Raw genomic sequence first — 20,631 nt, forward strand, 5'->3', positions numbered from 1 at the left:
GAGCCTTGGTTAAGTGCCAAGTCCTATTGACAATGTCTGTTTTTTTTTTTCAAAGGGGATTTGCAAACATTTGAATTACCATGAACGGGTGCCATGAGTTCGAATGAACGATGGGGCGATGCCGTAGAACAATCCTCTTTATTGCAAGCTTACTGCCTTTACTACTTGTTGGCGATTATGACTGTGTCTAGTGGTGAAAGAAGGTCTTTTAAGCGAACGACTATGTCTAGTGGTGAAAGTAAGTCTTTAAGTGGGTTAGTTCTCTTTAGGGAGGGTCAAGTCGAATACTTTAGAGGTCATGGACGCTTGCGCTAGCCCCCATTCAATTGAGGCAAAGCGATTTTTTTTTTTGAGTCTTGGCTAAGTGCCTAGGAGTGTGAGTGCTCTTTCTGGCAAGGGTACGTGCCCTTATTATTTTTCGATGTGTGCTCATTAATTTTGGCATCTTGATGACTTGGATTCTTCCTTTGATTAAATTTTTTTTTTCGACTTGGGTTGCAAGTAATTAAATTTCAATAGGGGACTTCTATTTTTAATTCTTGTTTTTCTATAGGCTTTAATATTTTTGCAAATTGGTTGGACCGAATCATGGATTGCCTACGTATCCGCCTTAAATAGATTTAATTTGGAATCAGGTCTTGCGTAGTTCTTAGCCTAGAAAATGGTTTCTTAGAATGCCGAATTCGATAAGTATGTTATGAGATGGAAACATATTATTTGAAACGGTAGAATAAGTGAAGTTTATTATTATTTTAATCTGTGGCCTTGCCGTAAGCCAAAAATTTGTTTTATATTTTTTTGATTGAGTACATGTATTTCTTTGGTGATACGTATATCTGAATACGTGCTGTACCCCCCCAAGTGTTCGTTATTGTTCCGTGTATGTGCGGATACAATGACGAGCACTTCTGGACAAATTTTTAGCAAGCAGAGAGATTCAGCGCCCAGGCTGGGGCGCTAAAGATTTCGGCGCCCAGCTATGGGCGCTGAAAATGACTTCTGGGCGGATCTTTTTTGGTGCGCTAAATGCTTCTTTTTCTTTTTAGACCAACTTTAGAGGCGCTTTTGCAAAGTTTGCTTTTTTATTATTTATTATTTTTTTGAACTTTTCACTTGTTTCTTTTTTTATTTGTGACTCAAGAAGGCTTGAAAGATGGGTTGAATGAGATAGGATAATTTGTATAGGTATTTAGTGAAGCCGCATGAGGATTACATCTGTCAGGACTCACAATTTGCAGTCTCAAACTAGTGTCATGAGTTTACATCAACCAAGGCCAATGAGTAGCATGGGGACGGCTCAAGGGTATATCAACAGGATGTATCCAAACAAGTTATATGGTCATTATGCTAATGGTGGTGTAAGAGCAGGTTTTGGAAATAATGGGTATGACGCACGTATCAATGGCCGTGCAGGGTTTGCGGTTGACAACAAGTTCAAGAACAAGAGTCGAGGTAATGGTTTCTTGGGTTATGGCAATGAGAACACGGATGGGTTAGATGAGCTGAACAGGGGCCCCAGAGCGAAGGCGTCTAAGAACATAAGGATTGGAAAGGGTAGACATCGTAGAACTTTATGTAGTCTTTGTGGCATGATTTGGATTGGTTGACTCAATTCTTTTCCTTCGTCTACTTGGGTAAATTCTGCACTTTGGGAGGTACGGGCTAAGTATTTCATGGCTCGCTCTTGTCGCTCTCCCTTTTCTCTTTCTATTTTTTTCTTTTTGCTCGGGATTTCTCCCCAACATAAATCCTTCAATCAATTTGGGCTAAAAGGTAGATGGTTGTGGTCTTTGAGTCACGAGGCGAGACTGAGTGAGCCTCGTTTGGTAGGCCTACAATGGACCTTTTAATTTTAGTAGGCCTAGGGTGGACCTTTAAATTGTCTTACTTTGCAAGCGTATTTAGTCGTTTCTTAAAATGTGCAAATAGCGTAGATTCAAAATGTTCTTTTTATCTTATTGAAATTTAACGAAAGAATTACATCGAAAATAATTTTTTGCTTCTTTTAGATTCCAATTTCTGGGATTTAATTGGAAGTCGTGATTTAGACTTGAACTTTCATTAATTTTTCTGATTATAACCCGTGTAGGAATATAAGGAGGTGGCCTAGACTCAAAATAATGACGTGGCGTAAGCCTATAATACTTGACCAAGCGACTCTCAGACTTAGGCTAATTGGACCATAACTTTCGTTGGTTGATACTTTAGATTTTAACCCTTGGGTGTTCATTTGTCATGCGCCATTTTGCTTAATGTTGGCAAGGTAGTTAGTTGGGGAGATCGAAATTTTATTTTTGCAAGACTAGAATCATTAGTGCGGCTTCTCTCTTAGTGTGTATTGCTTTACCCCAATGGTAGCCTTATGGCATGCCGATTTGGGTATTTTCATGGTTTGTCATGTTGCATTCATGGAAAATCTTTTAGTCCGTACTTAGGAGTATTTCAAGGAGCGAGTGGCTCGAGAGGACTATGATGGTCGTGACCCAATGTGATCATACGCCTTGAGGCCATCAATTTTTCTGGGGCTTACTATTTACCGCCCCACATTACTCAAAACCGCCCTAATATTTTACCTATAGAACCCTCTATATTTACCCCTTTATTTTTAACATTTACCATTACCATTTTTAACATTAACATTTACCATTACCATCACTGCCGGAGCACCACCGCCGGACCACCTCTGCCGGAGCGCCGCCACCGGAGCACCACCGCCGCCGCCGGAGCACCACCTCCTGCCGGAGCACCACCGCCGGTGAAACAACTTTTACATGGCCGAGACTAACGGAGTAAATTCAAATTCACAAGAGGTATTTTTTTTTTTCTAGAAAAAAATTTAATGGACTTATGCAATTCTAGCTCCGACCATGGTACAGACTTATGAGTTTTAAGTCTGTACCATGGTACAGACTTATGCAATTCTAGCTCCAACTATGGTACAGACTTATGCAATTCTAGCTCCAACCATGGACGGAGCTAAAACTTCATAAGTCCATACCATGGATGGAACTAGAAATTCATAAGTCCGTTAAATTTTAAGTTTTTTATTTGTTGCTTAATTTGGTTAAATTTTTCCGAAAAAAACATTAGTGACTTATGCATTTTAAGTTTGTACCATGGTACAGACTTATGAATTTTAAGCTCGTACCATGGCTGGGGCTTACAATGCATAAGTCTACACCATGGTGTGGGCTTACGATACATAAGTCTGTTAATTCACATGATTTTTTTTAAAATTTTTGTGTACTTAAAACAATTCATAAACTTATGCAATTCTAGCTCCGACCATGGTACAGACTTATGCATTTTAAGTTTGTACCATGGGACAAACTTATGTGTTTTAAGCTCATACCATGGTAGGAGCTTAAACTGCATAAGTCTACACCATGGTTTGAGCTTAAAATGCATAAGTCCCTACCATGGCATAAACTTAAACTGCATAAGTTTGTGTCATCAAAATAAAATTAGTATTTTTCTTATATATTGATTATAAAAATTAGTTTGTTTAAAGTTTTTTTTTTTAAATGGGCAGGTTCCGTTACTAGATTTTGGAAGCGATGGTATTAATTACAATCCATAATTCGTAACTTCTGAAATATTTTCGAGTGATGATGTTGCTGTTGAGTGGGCTAGAAACATTGCTATTAGCAATGGTTTTAAGCTTGTAAAGTCCTCATGGAAACGAGGAGAATTGTACTTGAGATGTAACCGCGGTGAAAGAAATAGAGGCAAAGGAAGAAATTTGGAAACTGCGGAACGACCAAACACGAAAACTCAAGCATGTGGTTGCAAGTTTTTGATTAAGGTGGCACCATGCAAAGATGGTGAAGGTTGGAATATTGTTTTGGGTCCTGAACAACATGGTATTCACAACCATGAATTAATTACATATCGAGAGGGCAATCGGCAGATGAGCGGCCTTAGTGTAGGCGCAAAGCAACTTGTTCGTGATATGTCTTCCGCTCAAGCAAGGCCAAATGTCATATTGGCGGCTGTCCAAGAACAATTCCCTGAGGAGAACCCCAATAGAAGACACATCTACAATTTTAGAGATCGGATGAGGAGGAATGATGCAGAAGGAAGAGATAGTATAAGTCAATTTCTTCATCTTGCTAAAGAGAGTGATTACTTGCACTACATTAGGGAGGAGGCTCATGTCGTGACACACGCATTCATGGCACACCCTACATCGGTGAAATTGTTACGCACATATCCATGGGTCATTGGCATGGATTCTACGTACAAGACGAATATATACAAGATGCCATTCCTTGAAATTTGTGGGGTTACACCGTGTAACAAGAATTTTCTCATTGCATATGCATTCATGAAGGACGAGACTGCTGAAAGCTACGGGTGGGTGTTAGATAAACTAAGGTTGTTGCTTGGTAATGAGGTACATCCAACAGCAATTGTGACAGATCGTGAGTTAGGTCTTATGAGACCTATTCGCGAAATCTTTCCTGTCCAAACACTTACTTTCTTCGTGGCATATCAACAAGGATGTAGAGGCGGCTGTGGGGAATATATGTGGAAATAAAATCATGGGTGAGAGATTCAAGAATGGAAAATGGAAGAGAATAATGGAGGCTCCAACTAGTGTTGAGTATGATCTAGCTGTGTTGAACATGCAGGATTCCTGGCGGGCTTTTCCTAAGGTAATTGAGTATTTGAATGGTACATGGTTACCCCATGCGGAAAAATTTGTCTTAGCATGGACAAATAATGTGCTTCACTTTGGCAACATCAACAATTGTAGAGTAGAGAGTGCACATTCGATGATGAAGAATTGGTTGTCATGTGCTAATGGGTCTTTTGACACCGTGTGGGGGAAGGTCAATGCAGCGATCAACTCACAACTCACAGAGATTAGAAACACCCTTGATGCGTCGATGCATACTCATGGTCAGATGTGGACCCGACTTCCGTTCCAGCATTTGAGTGGCCATTCGTCTCACTACTGTTTAAACCTTTTGGTGAAGGAGGAAACACGGATGAAGGCGTTAAGTCATGAGGTTCATGTACGTTGTGGATGTGCGTATAGGACTACACATGGTCTTCCTTGTGCGTGCAAGATTTTCGATGCAATTCACTCAGGCACATATTTTGCTCGGCAACAGATTCATTCATTTTGGAGGACACTTAAGATCAATGATGGAGATCACATAATTGAGTTGGCCGACATAGATCCCTGCGCACAGGATACTCAGTTTTTCCAGTCTCTTATCGATGAAGTGTCTTCTAGCGATCCTGCAGTGATACGCCACATGTCCCGAATGATGCATAACTATCTACACCCAGATCAGGCCGGTTACATTCAACCCGAACCTAATATGTCAACAAGAGGTAGGCCAAATACTCGACGCAATTTCAGTGCATGGGAACACATGGGTCGTGGCCGAGGTCGTGGCCGTGGTCGTGGTCGTGGTCGTGGACGCGCTCGTGGTATGATTGTCATTTAGTACTTTATTTAATAATTTATTTACTACGTTTATTTTATTTACTACGCTTATTTATTATTTTATTTACTACGTTTATTATAATTTATTTACTACGTTTAATAATTATTTTATTTACTATGTTTATTAATTCTTATTTATTACGTTTATTTATTATGTTTATTAATTCTTTATTTACTACGTTTATTTATTATGTTTATTAATTCTTTATTTACTACATTTATTAATTCTTATTTATTATGTTTATTTAGAACTTTTGCTTTGTTTATTTTATTTTATTTTATTTATGTGTCTGCAGATGGTCCTCAAAGGGACATATCAGAGTTTCGCTACCTACACAGAATCCCGGGAATTATTGTGGATTTTGTAGAAGATTGGATCGATGTAATGGGTGATGGAAATTGTGGTTTTCGTTGTCTTGCTGATTTTTTCCTAGGTGATCAAGATAAATATGTGGAGGCAAGGAAGATAATTGCGAATGAGGTAGGGGCCAATAGATGGAAGTATCAACATATTCACCATGGTGGTGTCGACGAAGCTATGAGACGTATCAAATGGCCCGGAGGGCATTGCACATCAGATCATTATATGGAAGTGATGGAAGACTTGTTCCATATTGCTCAATTATGGAACTGTGCGGTGATTTTGTTAGGAGTGCAAGGCGGTTCCTTGTATCCATGTATGATAGTTTTGCCTTGGGATGCTGAGTGCAACGTGACACAACCTAGCAGAGAAATTTTTATTCTCCATCTAATAGAGTATAACCATTTCATTCGATTGGATCTTTCACCTGGTTGTCCTATTCCTCCTTTAGCCGACTTGTGGTTTATGGTTCGAGAGCCAAGTGTCATTGGTTGGGAGCAAATATTTCAACATCGGATAGCAGAATGGCAGCGTTTGGAGACTTTGGTGTAATTGAAGACATTGTACTTTTATTGAGTGTTATATCATCAACTCTTTTTCTTTTTTTAATTGCGTATATTGCTACGAATAATATCCAAATGAAATCAAAGTGTCTAAACATGAATCAAAGCCCACACACAATATATAAAAGTCCAAATGAAAAAAAAAACATAAACGAATAATATCTAAGTGTCTAAACATGAAATCAAAGTCCACATAAGAAAAAGTAACTACACATAATCCAAATGAAAATAACATAATCGAACATCTAAAAGTCCAAATAAGAAAAAGTAAATAAACATGAAATACATCATTTAGCAAACATGTTCCAATCATAGATGATCTGCTCAACATCATCCACAGCTGCTCTAGACTCCTCAGACGGCATGACGTCTCTAGCATCCAACAAAGACTGTATAGCCCTAAATAGCCTCTCCACCCACTGCAATATCAAATAATATGTTAGTGCAATATCAAATAGCATAAAAACTTTCCTATATATGTGTTCAAATACTTAAATAAATATAAAGACACTCACATATGGTGCATTTGTCCGATCCGGAAATGCACCTGCATGATCCACGTTAGCTACACGAGGATGCGAATACCGAACTAACCAAGGAAGGTAGTCAGAGGAACATGTGGATGGATCAAACTCCGCTATCTGAAACTCGGCTAAAAATAGCCTGAATCCTCTCGGGAACATCTGCCAAGCCGACTCAGTGGAGGCAATGGAAAAGCGAACCTCATACAAATGGCTCTCTATCGGCCTATATGCAAACTCTGGTGTCAAAATAGGGGATGGAATGACCTGGACATACCCTAACTGACGTAAAACACGGTCCGGCGTATATGGCTCAATAATATCACGATATCGAAGCCAACCACAAAATGTAGTCCTCGGAACAGTCGATGCAGGATCAGGACCGTAAGGCAACCAAGTCACCTATAGTTACAATATTAATTGAAAATCAAAATAAGAAGTTATATTGCAATTAGTTGCAAACGTAATACATATGAAAATAAATTATTTACCTCTGCAGATGTCAACCGATCTATGGACCTACGAAAGGACTGTAATCGAACTAAACTCTTGCCCTCATTTCAGATGCTCCACATGACGGCACGAGCTCTACCAGGCTCACATGTAAGTCGAGAAGTGTGTGGCCGAAAAGTAGGGAAATACTCATATATCCATGCTTGCAGAAGCGTCAAACATCCGGCGATGCCCTGAGCTCCACCGCGACTAGCCACCCCAAGCTGGCGATAAAGATAGCATAGGGTCGCGGAACCCCACGAATACTCAACAATACTCTCTACACCACCATCCTTAAGCTCAAGTATGCTCGCTGGTCTCAGTCTACTACCACTCTTGTCAACAAACAATGATGTACCAAGCATCAACAACATCCAACCAACCACACTCGTCTCAACGGAGCGCTGACTATCACGACAACAATCGACTATGGAATCAATGGCAACACCTCCACCACGCCAGTGAGACTGAGACTTCATATCTTCCACACTAACTCCAAGTAGCTCAATCATATCAACCTTTAACTGCACGGAGTCACTTTGCGCAGAAATCAATCGCCCATCAACTGGAATGCGAAGGATATGCCATACATCATGCAACATAATAGTCATCTCCCCAAACGGCATGTGAAAAGTGTTTGTGTCAGGCTGCCAACGTTCAACGAACGCAGAAATCAAAGGCATATCGATGTGTGCAAACATGCAATATGGTAGGTGGGCTAATCCAGTCGCATCTACGCGTCGCTTCAACTCCTGTGACTCCTCTGACTCCTCTGACTCTCTCCAGTAGTTAAGTGTCGAAAAAGCCTGACTTCTATTCTGGCACAACAACACCTTTCGCTCTTCCCCATCCCAAATCTGTCGGGCGACATGCCCCCCAAAGCTAGGAATGACGCTTCCATCAACCGGGCCACCCGAGATATGAGACCTAACTATCCAAGACTCATTTGCCAATTGCTTCTGTCGTTTACTCATCCTCGCAGTGCTCGACTCAGATCTAACAAACTTCCCTCCTTCACCCTTCATAATCGAAACAACATCTGGTACAGAATCATCGTCACTAGCCACATCATCCCTAGCCACATTAACATCATCCCTAGCCACATTAACATCCTCATCCTCCAAAGCCAACTCGGCCTCCAGCTCCTGCTCAAAGCCATGATCCACATCCTCATCATCAAACGGACGAGAAGACTCACTCTCATGCACCGGTTGCATAACTCGTGCAACCTGCTTCTCTCTCCTAACTGAAGCATCAATACATCGATCTCGAGTATGTCGAGCACCAGAGTCAACATCGCTAGTGAGATACACGGAGGAAGATTTCCCAACTTTTTGCTATATATTTGAAAATCAATAATTAATTACCATCAAAATAATTTATAATCATGAGTATAGTTTTTCTTATTCTCATAACAAGTATTTTTTTTATTAGCATCAATGGAGCCTAATAACACTATCAATTTTGAATATTATTTCACTATTCATAACAAATGCCTAATATTTAGTAAACTCAAACTTAGGTATTTTTTATTAATATGATTATTTTTTAACATTTTTTCTACTATTTACGCTAGTTTTTTCAAGGTACAAGAGTGCTTATAGTAAAAAAAAAAAAAATACATTTTTTCTACTATTTATGCTAGTTTTTTCATTTTTATTTCATTTAAGTAAATTATTTAATATATTTAGTCATCTTTTAAGATTATGTTTATAATTAATTAACAATACAAGTTTAAAACGTAATAATTATAATTAATAAACATAATAATTACAATTAATTTTATAGTCAAGACCATGGGAAAAAGGTGTCGATTTTATTTTTTAGAAAAAGTTGTAGACTTATGCATTTTAGGCTCCGTCCATGGAATGGAGTTATGAAATTTAAGCTCGTTCCATGGCTTGAGCTTAATCTGCATAAGTCTAAACCATGGACGAAGCTAAAATCGCATAAGTCCATGACTATTTAATTTGTTAAAAAAAAATAGAGACTTATGCATTTTAGGCTCCATCCATGGATGAGGCTTAATTTACATAAGTCTATACCGTGGAATAGGCTCAATTCGCATAAGTCTATGTTTCCTAAACCCAAATTCGATTTCTGTACGCACATCCACAACAACATTAACATTCAACAACAAAACTTCAAATTCAACAAACAAATTTAAAAAATAAACCACACAATTCAACCCAATGTGATTTGCACTTTGTCGTTAAAATCGAACTAATTGAACAAACAATAAACCACAAATATCATCCCAAAACAGAAAATTGAAAATCAAAAAACAACAGTACATCAATTCTAGAAAATTGCAATACAGAAAAACCCAACAAATTCGCAGCATCTAATTGAACAAAAAACGCATCATCTAATTGAACAATAGGTTCACGGATCCAGAAAAAATCAGACTTACAATAGGTTCTAAAATCCAGAAAAAATTAGACTTAAAATCAGACTTACAGGTTGTGCTTTGCTCTTCCTCGCCGGTTTTTTAACTCCCTTCGCCGCCGGTTGCTTGGCTCTCGTCGCCGGCGGTTCTTTTCTTGGCTTCGCAGGATGGTTTCGGCGACCCGTCATAAGATTCCGCCGGTGCTGCTGCTGCTAGATCCAAAGGAGAGTCGGACGTGAGCTACCGTCGTCGCTGGGTTGTTCAACAAGGTGGGGGTTGTTCGTCGGAAACTTGGCCGGAAACAACGACCTTGGTGGCTGGGACGTGCTGCTGCGAGAAGAAGATCGAGCAACAGGAAAGGGGAACGATGGACGACGGGTTGCAGCGAAGAAGATCGAGCAACAGGAAAGAAGATCGAGCAACAGGGAAGGGGAACGACGGACGACGGAGACGGTGGTGGTCGGCCGGCAAGAAGCGCCACTGGTTTTCCGACCACCTTCACCAGCCAAAGGTGTTGCGGCCCCGCCCTCTAACTGCCGGCGTTGAGTGGTTTTACGTTTGTGGTGGTTGTGGGATTTTCTCTCTCCAAGATGGATGAGGTGAAAGTTGAAAATCAGATTTGGGAAGTTGAATTAAGTAAGGGTATTAAGGGAAAAAAGTGAGAAATATTGGGGCGGTTTTGAGTAATGTAGGGCGGCTTTTAGCGCTCCACATTTTTCTTGCCAATGGTATTGACACCTTAGGTTCATTTTGGGGGTTGTGCGACTATGGGGGCATGATTTTCAGAATATGACTGTTTCCATTTTGCAAATACTATAATGTATTCTTTTTATTGGTGAGAGAGAGTATTGAGGCCGTGGATTCTTAGCAAGGGATGACGATTACATATGGGTGCTTATTGATTTAAATGTTAGAAAGGGAGACTCAACATGGTTTAACCTTTTAACTTGCAGAACGACACCAAGCATTAGGATCGATTCTATGGATAAGACAACTAAGACGTAGGATTTAGATTGTACTTTGGCATAACCTAGTCTAGACTCGGATTTTTTTATTTGAACATTATTTTTACTTTGAAAACTTTATTCGAACATCATTTTTTGGAATACTTTGCCCATGTGACATTCAAGGTTTAATTAGCATGCTCGGTTTTGGTGCCGAGCATTGTCGTCGTAGGAGGCCTAACAACGACACAAAGAGTTATTTATTTTTATTTTTTTAGTCGCTTTTAGAATCGAGTGCCTTTTCATACGCCCTTGCAGCAATTTTTACGAAAAGTTTTTTTTTGCTACGTGTTTTTTTTGCGCGGGCACCGAGGCTGCAGTGCCTGACCAAAAGGCCAGGCAGCAACTTCAGCGCCCAGCAGTGGGCGTGAGAAATTTTGGCGCCCAGCCAGGGGCGTTGAAAATGCGTCCCTGGCTGGTTCTCGTTTTCAGTTTTCGTCTACTTTTGTTTCTGCGACTTTAATTTTGCGTGCTTGCCTAATAACGTCCTTTACGCGTTGTGCAACGTTTGTGGGATTCGTTACGGCCATCCCGAGCGTCGCTTATTTTTGTGGCGATCGTTCGGGCTTGCGGAACACGTATTTCGGTATAACTCTTTGGCCAATTGGTTCATGAATGTTTGGGCAATTTTTTTTAAGGTCGTTGGTTTTCTAGCATTATTTGTCTAGCATTATTCGTACGCACAATCATAACATAGTCACACAGTTCGCTACACATAACTACATTACAAACATGGATTTGAAAATTAAATATGTCACGTAGTTTATGATAGGCTTCTATGGGTAGTTATTAGCCTGGCTTGGTACCGCTTCTATCGCAGATCCAACACATGCCCCGGTCGAGGTAGTGCCTTCAGCAGACGAATTTCGCTCAAGAGGCCAACCCGCAAGTGCAAGCCAAGGGGGCATGCAGGCGAGAGGGACCTAATGAGCGAGCGATTGGGTTTGGGACGGGTGTACTACTAGCGGAAGTGCCGAGTGGACAACATTCGAAGCGTATGCACCCCCCGGTTGGCGATGGGTATCCTTAGTCCCAACTCCCGAGATGAAACACCAAGGGAGCCAAGATTCGTTATGCGGTTCTGCCCGTTCACATTAATATGCTGATTTTCAGGTCGTCCCAACTTGATTGGGAAATAAACGCGGGGTAGGATCGTTTCACCCTTCGGCTATTTTGATTACCTACAAGCACGAGTATTTCCTTCACTATCCCCAGTGGAGTCGCCACTGTGAGGGGGTCGAAAAAGCATGAGGCTAATGCGTGACCTCGTCCCTCCTGGGTGTGACGCTTCTTTTTGTCAAATCAAGTGTAATTGGATTTCCTGTGAGTTTACACCCAATTGACTAGTAATATAGGAGTCGCCATTCAGTTTTTAACGACAATGAGAAAAACTGACAAAACCCGGTTATCGTGACATAAAGGAAGTGCAATTATGTTTGACCACGACGGCCGTAGGTTCCCTTGTGATCCCTGGTGGTGGGGATCGCTCAACGTACACCCGCAGGGTAGAGATTGAGGGTTCGGGGGACTGTAACTACCGAGAGGAGTACTCGCTCTTCGATAACTCCAGAGGCAGGATATCCTTACTAGCTCAGCTTAAATAATTGAAGGGACATGCGTTAACTATTAAACTAATCTGAGTTTATTTTAATAATATGCAACATATAGTACTAGATCGAACGCGATTATCTGATTTAGATTGTTTTAAGGGACCTAGCATGATAATCCAATTTCCCAAAAATATCATATTTATTAAGCGTGATCGAACAATCAGATTTTAGTTAGTTTAACAGTTCATAAAAGGGCGAGGAAAGCAATTAAACCATGGAAAAGGGACACATTACGACGCACCCTTGAGAGGTGCGTCACGGTTCTCAGAAAACTAACCACTTTGACTTTGCTATTTCTCCTTTTATTTAACGAATCTCAAGTTATCGGACATGATACGTTATGTTCGATTTATGGATCGATTGCGACAGAACGCGTGATCAGTTTTGCAGCGTGAGGCTTAGGCTTAGGGGTTTAGAGTCAATACTCAGAATATAATTGTGTGTTGTGTGTCCTTTTCACGTCGAACTTAAGGCCCTATTTATAGAAAAGAGTTCGTGGAAAGATAGAATTGCAGAACTCTAATCCACGAAGAATTAGAAAAAAACACGTCCCAGGTATTTTCAGCGCCCAGGCCCGGGCGTCAAAGATTTCGGCGCCCAGCTCTGGGCGTTGAAAATAGGATCCAGGCAATGTAACACACCCAAAATTTGGACCTTTTATATAATCAAAAACCCTGTTTTTATATCATAAAACAATCGTCCAAACCTTGGGAGTGTCACTGCTACATTTATTCTCCATAGAAAATAAATGCAAAGCAACAAAACAATTTAGAATCATTAAAGTCAAAATTAACTAAGTGGTCTAAAAGGTGCCCCATAAAAACTACAACCAATTCCCATAAAATGAATAACAAAAACCAACTTAAACTTAAACTGAAATAGAAATTGTCTCTTGACTAGGTGGTTATTCTAAGCGTCTCCTCACTCGTAGCCAAGTACCTTTACCAACCTGCAAAAATAAATAGAAAAGAGACAAGAGAGACGAACTCCCAAAAATCAGATAAACTGAGTAATTCCAACTCCATCCCGTAAAATAAATAATTTTAGTTTGAAAACATTTTGAGTACATAAAATAGACAATTAAACAACAAGTACCAATTTAATAACTCCATTATTAAACTTATCACATAAAGATCAATATTAATTAAGTGAGGGAAAAAGAACGCTAAGGGTCGCGCGTAACCCTTGAGAATGGCCAAAGTAAGATGAGTACAGAATGTCCCTAGTGTGCACACCCCTCACTAATTAACTATGGGTCTCCGCGACCGCGCACCAATAGAATTAGGAGGAAGACTAAGCAGAAAGTTTAATACAGAATAATAGAAACCTACTAGAAGCCTACCAGGTCTCCACTAAGGTGCACCGATAGAACAACATCTAGAAGGGCAACCTGTTCCTTACCCTTACGGGCTTTTCCCTCTGAGATTACACTTTACATAGTTAATATTTTAATAAGGTTCAACCACACAGACAACCAACTCAAGGATCTAAACAACAATACAATCAAATAGTCGTAGCCGCATGTAATCAGTCCAATCTTATCTAAACAACAATACAATCAAGTAGTCGTAGCCGCATGTAATCAGTCCAATCTTATTACATGGCCATTAGGTTAGTCCCCACATACGTAAGTTATATCAAGTGGTTTAATTAATACCACTGTACTCCAACAATTCAACCACATTATCCAAATTCACATTTATATCAAAGTTGCTCAATACCAGTACTTCAGTTTGAGAGACGAAATTAAATCAGATAATCCTTTTTACAAAATAACTATCGTTGTTCAAAAACATTCTCATTATAATACTAATGTTAGACACGTCTATGAATTTATAGTATAGTTCATATACACAACACTTAAGCTCCCTATCACACAATAACACATACATATATCCAAAATTTTAAACTCCCAAAATTTTAATTTGATAAATTGGTACTTTCTGATTTAATACCCATACCCATAATCTGATAATTTTAAGTACTGGTATTGAGCAACTTAAAATACCCATAACGTGATTTAATTTGATAAATTAAGATAAAATTTTAATTTGATAAATTGATAAATTAAGATAATTTTGATAGATCCCTTAACATCCTTCTTCACTTTCATTATACTCCATAGGTTTTAGAAAATAAAAACGATTTATTTTATCTAGATAATATTTAGAGGTAAATATATAAGAACTTTTACAATTTTAGAGCTTATATTCTCTGTCATGACCGATTCTTCATTCTAAAACCATAGCAGGGGCTAGCTCTTCTTTCCTCCTTTTTTTTTTTTTTTTTATTTTTTTTTTTTTTTATGATGAATAAATCAATGTTTTAATTGCTACAATTGACTTTAATTTACTTATTTACGTACTTCTTAACTTGTATTGCATACACTTAGTGCCACTAATTTTCTTTGTTGTCTTATTCAATGGGTTTGATGATTAAGGTAGGTTGGGTACTTTAGCGTCAAAACATGCAATTAGGATTAGAATACTAATAATTGATTAGGTTCTAGCCGTATACTGATTTCGTATTACGTATTTTTGTGTAATCGTAGACGGAGACTACTTAGGAACCACGCAAAGAGACTACTAGTTTGAGTACGTGCGCGTTCAAGGTAATTTTCGATGTCCATCATCTTTAGATCCCACTAGGAAAGATATTTTGGATATATGTATGTGTTATTGTGTGATAGGGAGCTTAAGTGTTGTGTATATGAACTATACTATAAATTCATAGACGTGTCTAACATTAGTATTATAATGAGAATGTTTTTGAACAACGATAGTTATTTTGTAAAAAGGATTATCTGATTTAATTTCGTCTCTCAAACTGAAGTACTGGTATTGAGCAACTTTGATATAAATGTGAATTTGGATAATGTGGTTGAATTGTTGGAGTATAGTGGTATTAATTAAACCACTTGATATAACTTACGTATGTGGGGACTAACCTAATGGCCATGTAATAAGATTGGACTGATTACATGCGGCTACGACTACTTGATTGTATTGTTGTTTAGATAAGATTGGACTGATTACATGCGGCTACGACTATTTGATTGTATTGTTGTTTAGATCCTTGAGTTGGTTGTCTGTGTGGTTGAACCTTATTAAAATATTAACTATGTAAAGTGTAATCTCAGAGGGAAAAGCCCGTAAGGGTAAGGAACAGGTTGCCCTTCTAGATGTTGTTCTATCGGTGAACCTTAGTGGAGACCCGGTAGGCTTCTAGTAGGTTTCTATTATTCTGTATTAAACTTTCTGCTTAGTCTTCCTCCTAATTCTATTGGTGCGCGGTCGCGGAGACCCATAGTTAATTAGTGAGGGGTGTGCACACTAGGGACATTCTGTACTCATCTTACTTTGGCCATTCTCAAGGGTTACGCGCGACCCTTAGCGTTCTTTTTCCCTCACTTAATTAATATTGATCTTTATGTGATAAGTTTAATAATGGAGTTATTAAATTGGTACTTGTTGTTTAATTGTCTATTTTATGTACTCAAAATGTTTTCAAACTAAAATTATTTATTTTACGGGATGGAGTTGGAATTACTCAGTTTATCTGATTTTTGGGAGTTCGTCTCTCTTGTCTCTTTTCTATTTATTTTTGCAGGTTGGTAAAGGTACTTGGCTACGAGTGAGGAGACGCTTAGAATAACCACCTAGTCAAGAGACAATTTCTATTTCAGTTTAAGTTTAAGTTGGTTTTTGTTATTCATTTTATGGGAATTGGTTGTAGTTTTTATGGGGCACCTTTTAGACCACTTAGTTAATTTTGACTTTAATGATTCTAAATTGTTTTGTTGCTTTGCATTTATTTTCTATGGAGAATAAATGTAGCAGTGACACTCCCAAGGTTTGGACGATTGTTTTATGATATAAAAACAGGGTTTTTGATTATATAAAAGGTCCAAATTTTGGGTGTGTGTATTGTGTGTCCTTTTCACGTCGAACTTAAGGCCCTATTTATAGAAAAGAGTTCGTGGAAAGATAGAATTGCAGAACTCTAATCCACGAAGAATTAGAAAAAAACACGTCCCAGGTATTTTCAGCGCCCAGGCCCGGGCGTCAAAGATTTCGGCGCCCAGCTCTGGGCGTTGAAAATAGGATCCAGGCAATTTCAGGGCCCAGGGCTGGGCGTTGAAATTGCTGTTTGGGCCGTTTCTTTGTCAGATTCGGACTCTTAGAATCCGGAGTGTATGAGACTTAATCGAGTCTTTTAGTGCGTATTAATTTTATGATGGAATGCATCTGGGCCCGTTACGAACTCTAGGCTCGTTAGGATTTTAATTAATACGTAACTCTTACTTTCGAATCATATTAGGAATAGGATTCTCTCGCAATTTCTATCTCATTTAGGATTTATGTTGGAGTGCAACACCTGATTCTGACAGGTTTTTATCTTTTATGACTTGCCACTTTTAACAACTACCCATTACGGCAGTTACTATTTTTAGCAGGTTTCCATAAATAGCAGGTTTCTATAAATAGCAGGTTTCGGGTGAAATGAAAAGGGGAACTGAGATTCGTTATTTTATAGGAGATGCGTTGTCAAGTGGAGATTTACGTTTTCATCATCGAACCTTCCCTTTCGGGAATGGGGACAAAAGTAGGTGTCTACAGTTAGCAGTCCCATATCATTCAGATAACTCCCAACATTAAAAGATTTTGTCTAGCTTACAAGAAAAGGGCAATCTTCAGATCAGTGGTTATTTGGCTAGTTCATGTGTGTATGTTGAGGTTGTTGATAAACACTACCCATCACACTCGACATATCGTTTCCTCACGCACCCATCGCACCCGACATATCGTTACCTCACGCAAACCCAGTCACCAGCTTTCCACCCCGGCACGAGTTGTTGTTGTTGTTGTTCTGAGCTACAACCCATGCTCCCATCAGGCCATCATCATGTCCCATAATCACATTTATGGTTTCCACAACAGAAGCAATAAAATAATCTCCATACTTTCCTTCGGCTACTCAATGAAATCACAAATAAACCAAATGGGCACATCAAAATATACAAAATCGAATCAAAATTAACACCTAATTTGCAAAAGATGCCAAGAAAACAATGATACAACTTTAAAAATAATGAAACCCAATTAACATTAGAATGATCAATAATCAATCAATGCGTCAAACAAAAGAAATATTAACTCATATTTGGGCGATTTTAATTCGAATACAATTTGATCCATTTTAATTTCAATATAAATTTAAATTGAAAAAACTATAAAATATAAAAACCAACCGCTGCTCGTGTTGCCCCCGGTCAACTTCCGCTGCCACGCCGCCACAATCTCGGTGGACCAGGTACAGTGGTGGTGTCGCTGGTGCTTCGTGGCCCGTGTCCAGTTCTCAGCTCAAAATCCCAAATTTATTAACCTTATTTCCAAAAATCCCCAATTCAAAAACCCTAAACCTGCAAGGAGCGAAATTCGTCATGAGAGGAGAGAGATTAAGGCCGCGCCGTTTCTTGCGTGACAGTTTTTCTCACCGGCTGCCAGTGACCTTAATTGTGAGTGTCGTGAGAGGAGGGAGGGAGGGAGGGACGGAGGGAATGAGAGAGACGCAGTTGAGGAGGAGAGCTTCTAAAACACTAATGGGTATATACTAGGGACATTTCGCAAATTTGATGGTGCAGGCGTGTGCACCGTGCTCTAGGTGCACCGGAAACAAAACGACATAAAAAACACATAAAACGCGCGTGTTTCATTAAATCCCGGGAACAAAAGAACATTTTCCTTGAACAAAAGAACAATACCCTAGAACAAAAGAAAATTAAAGGCTCTGTTCTTTTCGGCTCTGTTTTTCGCTTTTTTATTCGATTTGCTTTCTTCTTGCGATATATATTCTTCTAGATTTTTTGTTTTGAACTCAAATTGTGAAGAGGAGAGAGAAAGTATGAACTAGGTTTTCTAAAATGGTTCTTGGAGAGAGAAAGTAGTGAAAATTCCCAAAAATTTGTTGATTTTTCTGCTTCAACATCAAATTAAATCGATTCTTCTTCTTCAAATCTGAATTCTGCAGCTGATAATCAGATTTTGGGAGGTAATTTTTCAATTTTGAAATAATAAATTCTAGGTTTTCATGATTTTGATTTTGTAATAATCGTGTGTTTGATGATTTTGATTATTTTGATGATTTTGTTTTTGTAATAATCGAGTTTTGATGATTTTAATGAATCAAATTATGCAACAACACGCTGATTTTGTTGAAATCGCTGATTTTGAAGATTTGGATTATGTAATTACGATTTTTTTCTAGAAAAGAACAGTTTTACGTATTAAAAGAACATATACTCGTATTAAAAGAACAGTTTCTTTATGCTCGTATTAAAAGAACAATTTCATTATAGTAGAAATATAGACCATTAGCGTTTCATAATTTATTCTTTCATTCTATTGTGTTCTTCTTTTTTATTATTTTCAATTTCATTTGCGTTTCATAACTTGTTCGTTTTATTTTATTGTGTTATTTTGCTTCTTACTTTTTATTTATCCTTTGTTCTTTTGGCTGCGTTCTTTTTCTTGGTTTTATACATGTTAACCTATTATTTTTTCAGATATTATGAATAATGTGCTTGATAATTCATAACAGAATGATGAAAATGATGATTCCGAATCATATATTATTGTTGGACAAGGTACTTGACTTGTTCTTTTAGTCTATCTATTTGTTCTTTTAGTCTTTTCATTTGTTCTTTTTATAATATTCTGTTAAAAGAACAAAATAAAAACACATGCATAGTTCTCATCATGCACTCTTTAAGAATTTTTCCTTTCTCCTTCTCTGTTATTCTTTGATTCTACTTCCTATTTTTTCATTTTCTATTTTTCCAGCAACTATATATATAATAATTTTACTTATGAATCATAACCATTAGTCATTTTATAAATACATTTTAGAGAGAGAAAGAGGAGAGAATTTATATTCTCTCAACATAAGAGAGATTTTTTTGAGAGAGAAAGAGTGAGATGGTGAGTGAAAGAGTAAAAAATATATTTTCTTCTTATTCTCTCTCTAAATTCCTTCTGAATGTTTCTCCTTTGTTGAAAAATGAGTGAATTAAGAAAAACACTAGTTCAATTTGACTAGTTTTCGAAGCAAGAGAATATCTGGAGAGCGTGATATTTTCCGAGGATTGAGATCAGTTTTTGAAGATTTATTAAAAGATATTGACGCTCCTGATAAATGTTGATCAAGTGTTTAAGGTACGTTTCCTTGTTCTTTCCTCTAATGTTCTTTTCAAATTGTAATGTTCTTTTCACAACTTTACTTTTATTGTGGCATCAACATAGTTTGTTCTTTTAAATCAACATAGTTTGTTCTTTTATATCAACGTACATAGATTGTTAAAAAAAAACATATAATGGTTTGAAAAGAACACATAACACTTAAAAAAGAACATAGTCTGATTCGTGGTAAAAGAACAAAAATACTTTTTAAAAAAAAATATAGATTTAGTTTTAAGTGCATCAAAAAATCGTCGTTTCGTGTTTTTTTAATTAGAACATAAAATCGTTTGAATATAACAAATAACACTTAATAAAAGAACATAGATCTGATGCGTTGGATAAGAACAAAAATGCATTTAAATACAAATATAGATCTAGTTTTAAGTGCATCAAAATATCGTCGTTTTTGTCTTTTTAATTAGAACACTAAGTGGTTTGAAAAGAACAAATACAACTAATAAAAGAACATAGATTTGTTGTTCTTTTCGTCCATTTCATTATGTTCTTTTGTTTGATCAGGAAAAAGAAAATGTTGTTCTTTTTCATGTGTTTTGTTCTCTTGTTCTTTTTTTGTTGTCTTTTTCTTAAATTTTTTTGAGTTTTTGTTATTTTATTTTTCTTTAGATTTTGTTCTTTGTGTTTTCTAAAAAAAGTTGTTTGTTCTTTTTTAAATTATTTTGTGTTCTTTTTAACTTTTTTTAATTTTTTTAATATTATCGATAATATTTTTTTTTGTTTTTCTGTTGCATTTTTCACACGATATTCTTTTTGTAAAATTGTTGTTCTTTTTATAGTGTATCGGGAGAGAGAATATGTTATTTTCAATTTTGTACATTTTCTTTAGTTTTTTAACATTAGTGTTCTTTTCATCTTTTGGTTAATGTTCTTTTCATTTACTCTATTATGTTCTTTCTGTTTAGTTTCTTATGTTCTTTTTGTATTTTTTTGTTTTTTGCGTTTTGGTGCAGGTGCACGTAGATCTACGTGCAGGC

General features: G+C 37.6%; 2 protein-coding genes across 2 annotated transcripts; both read left to right on the top strand.

Annotated features, from left to right (window-relative positions):
• Positions 1-3,524: 3,524 nt before the first annotated feature.
• On the top strand, positions 3,525-4,540 carry LOC130464283 (protein FAR1-RELATED SEQUENCE 5-like). The gene is made up of 2 exons (XM_056833762.1): positions 3,525-3,532; positions 3,649-4,540. The coding sequence occupies exons 1-2, from the start codon at positions 3,525-3,527 to the stop codon at positions 4,538-4,540; spliced, it is 900 nt and encodes a 299-aa protein (XP_056689740.1).
• A 4-nt stretch (positions 4,541-4,544) lies between these two features.
• Positions 4,545-6,374, top strand: LOC110798956 (uncharacterized). The gene is made up of 2 exons (XM_056833764.1): positions 4,545-5,445; positions 5,758-6,374. The coding sequence occupies exons 1-2, from the start codon at positions 4,545-4,547 to the stop codon at positions 6,372-6,374; spliced, it is 1,518 nt and encodes a 505-aa protein (XP_056689742.1).
• The last annotated feature ends 14,257 nt before the right edge of the window (positions 6,375-20,631 follow it).

This window comes from Spinacia oleracea, chromosome 1 (genome assembly GCF_020520425.1).
Source record: "Spinacia oleracea cultivar Varoflay chromosome 1, BTI_SOV_V1, whole genome shotgun sequence".
NCBI classification, from domain to species: domain Eukaryota; kingdom Viridiplantae; phylum Streptophyta; class Magnoliopsida; order Caryophyllales; family Amaranthaceae; genus Spinacia; species Spinacia oleracea.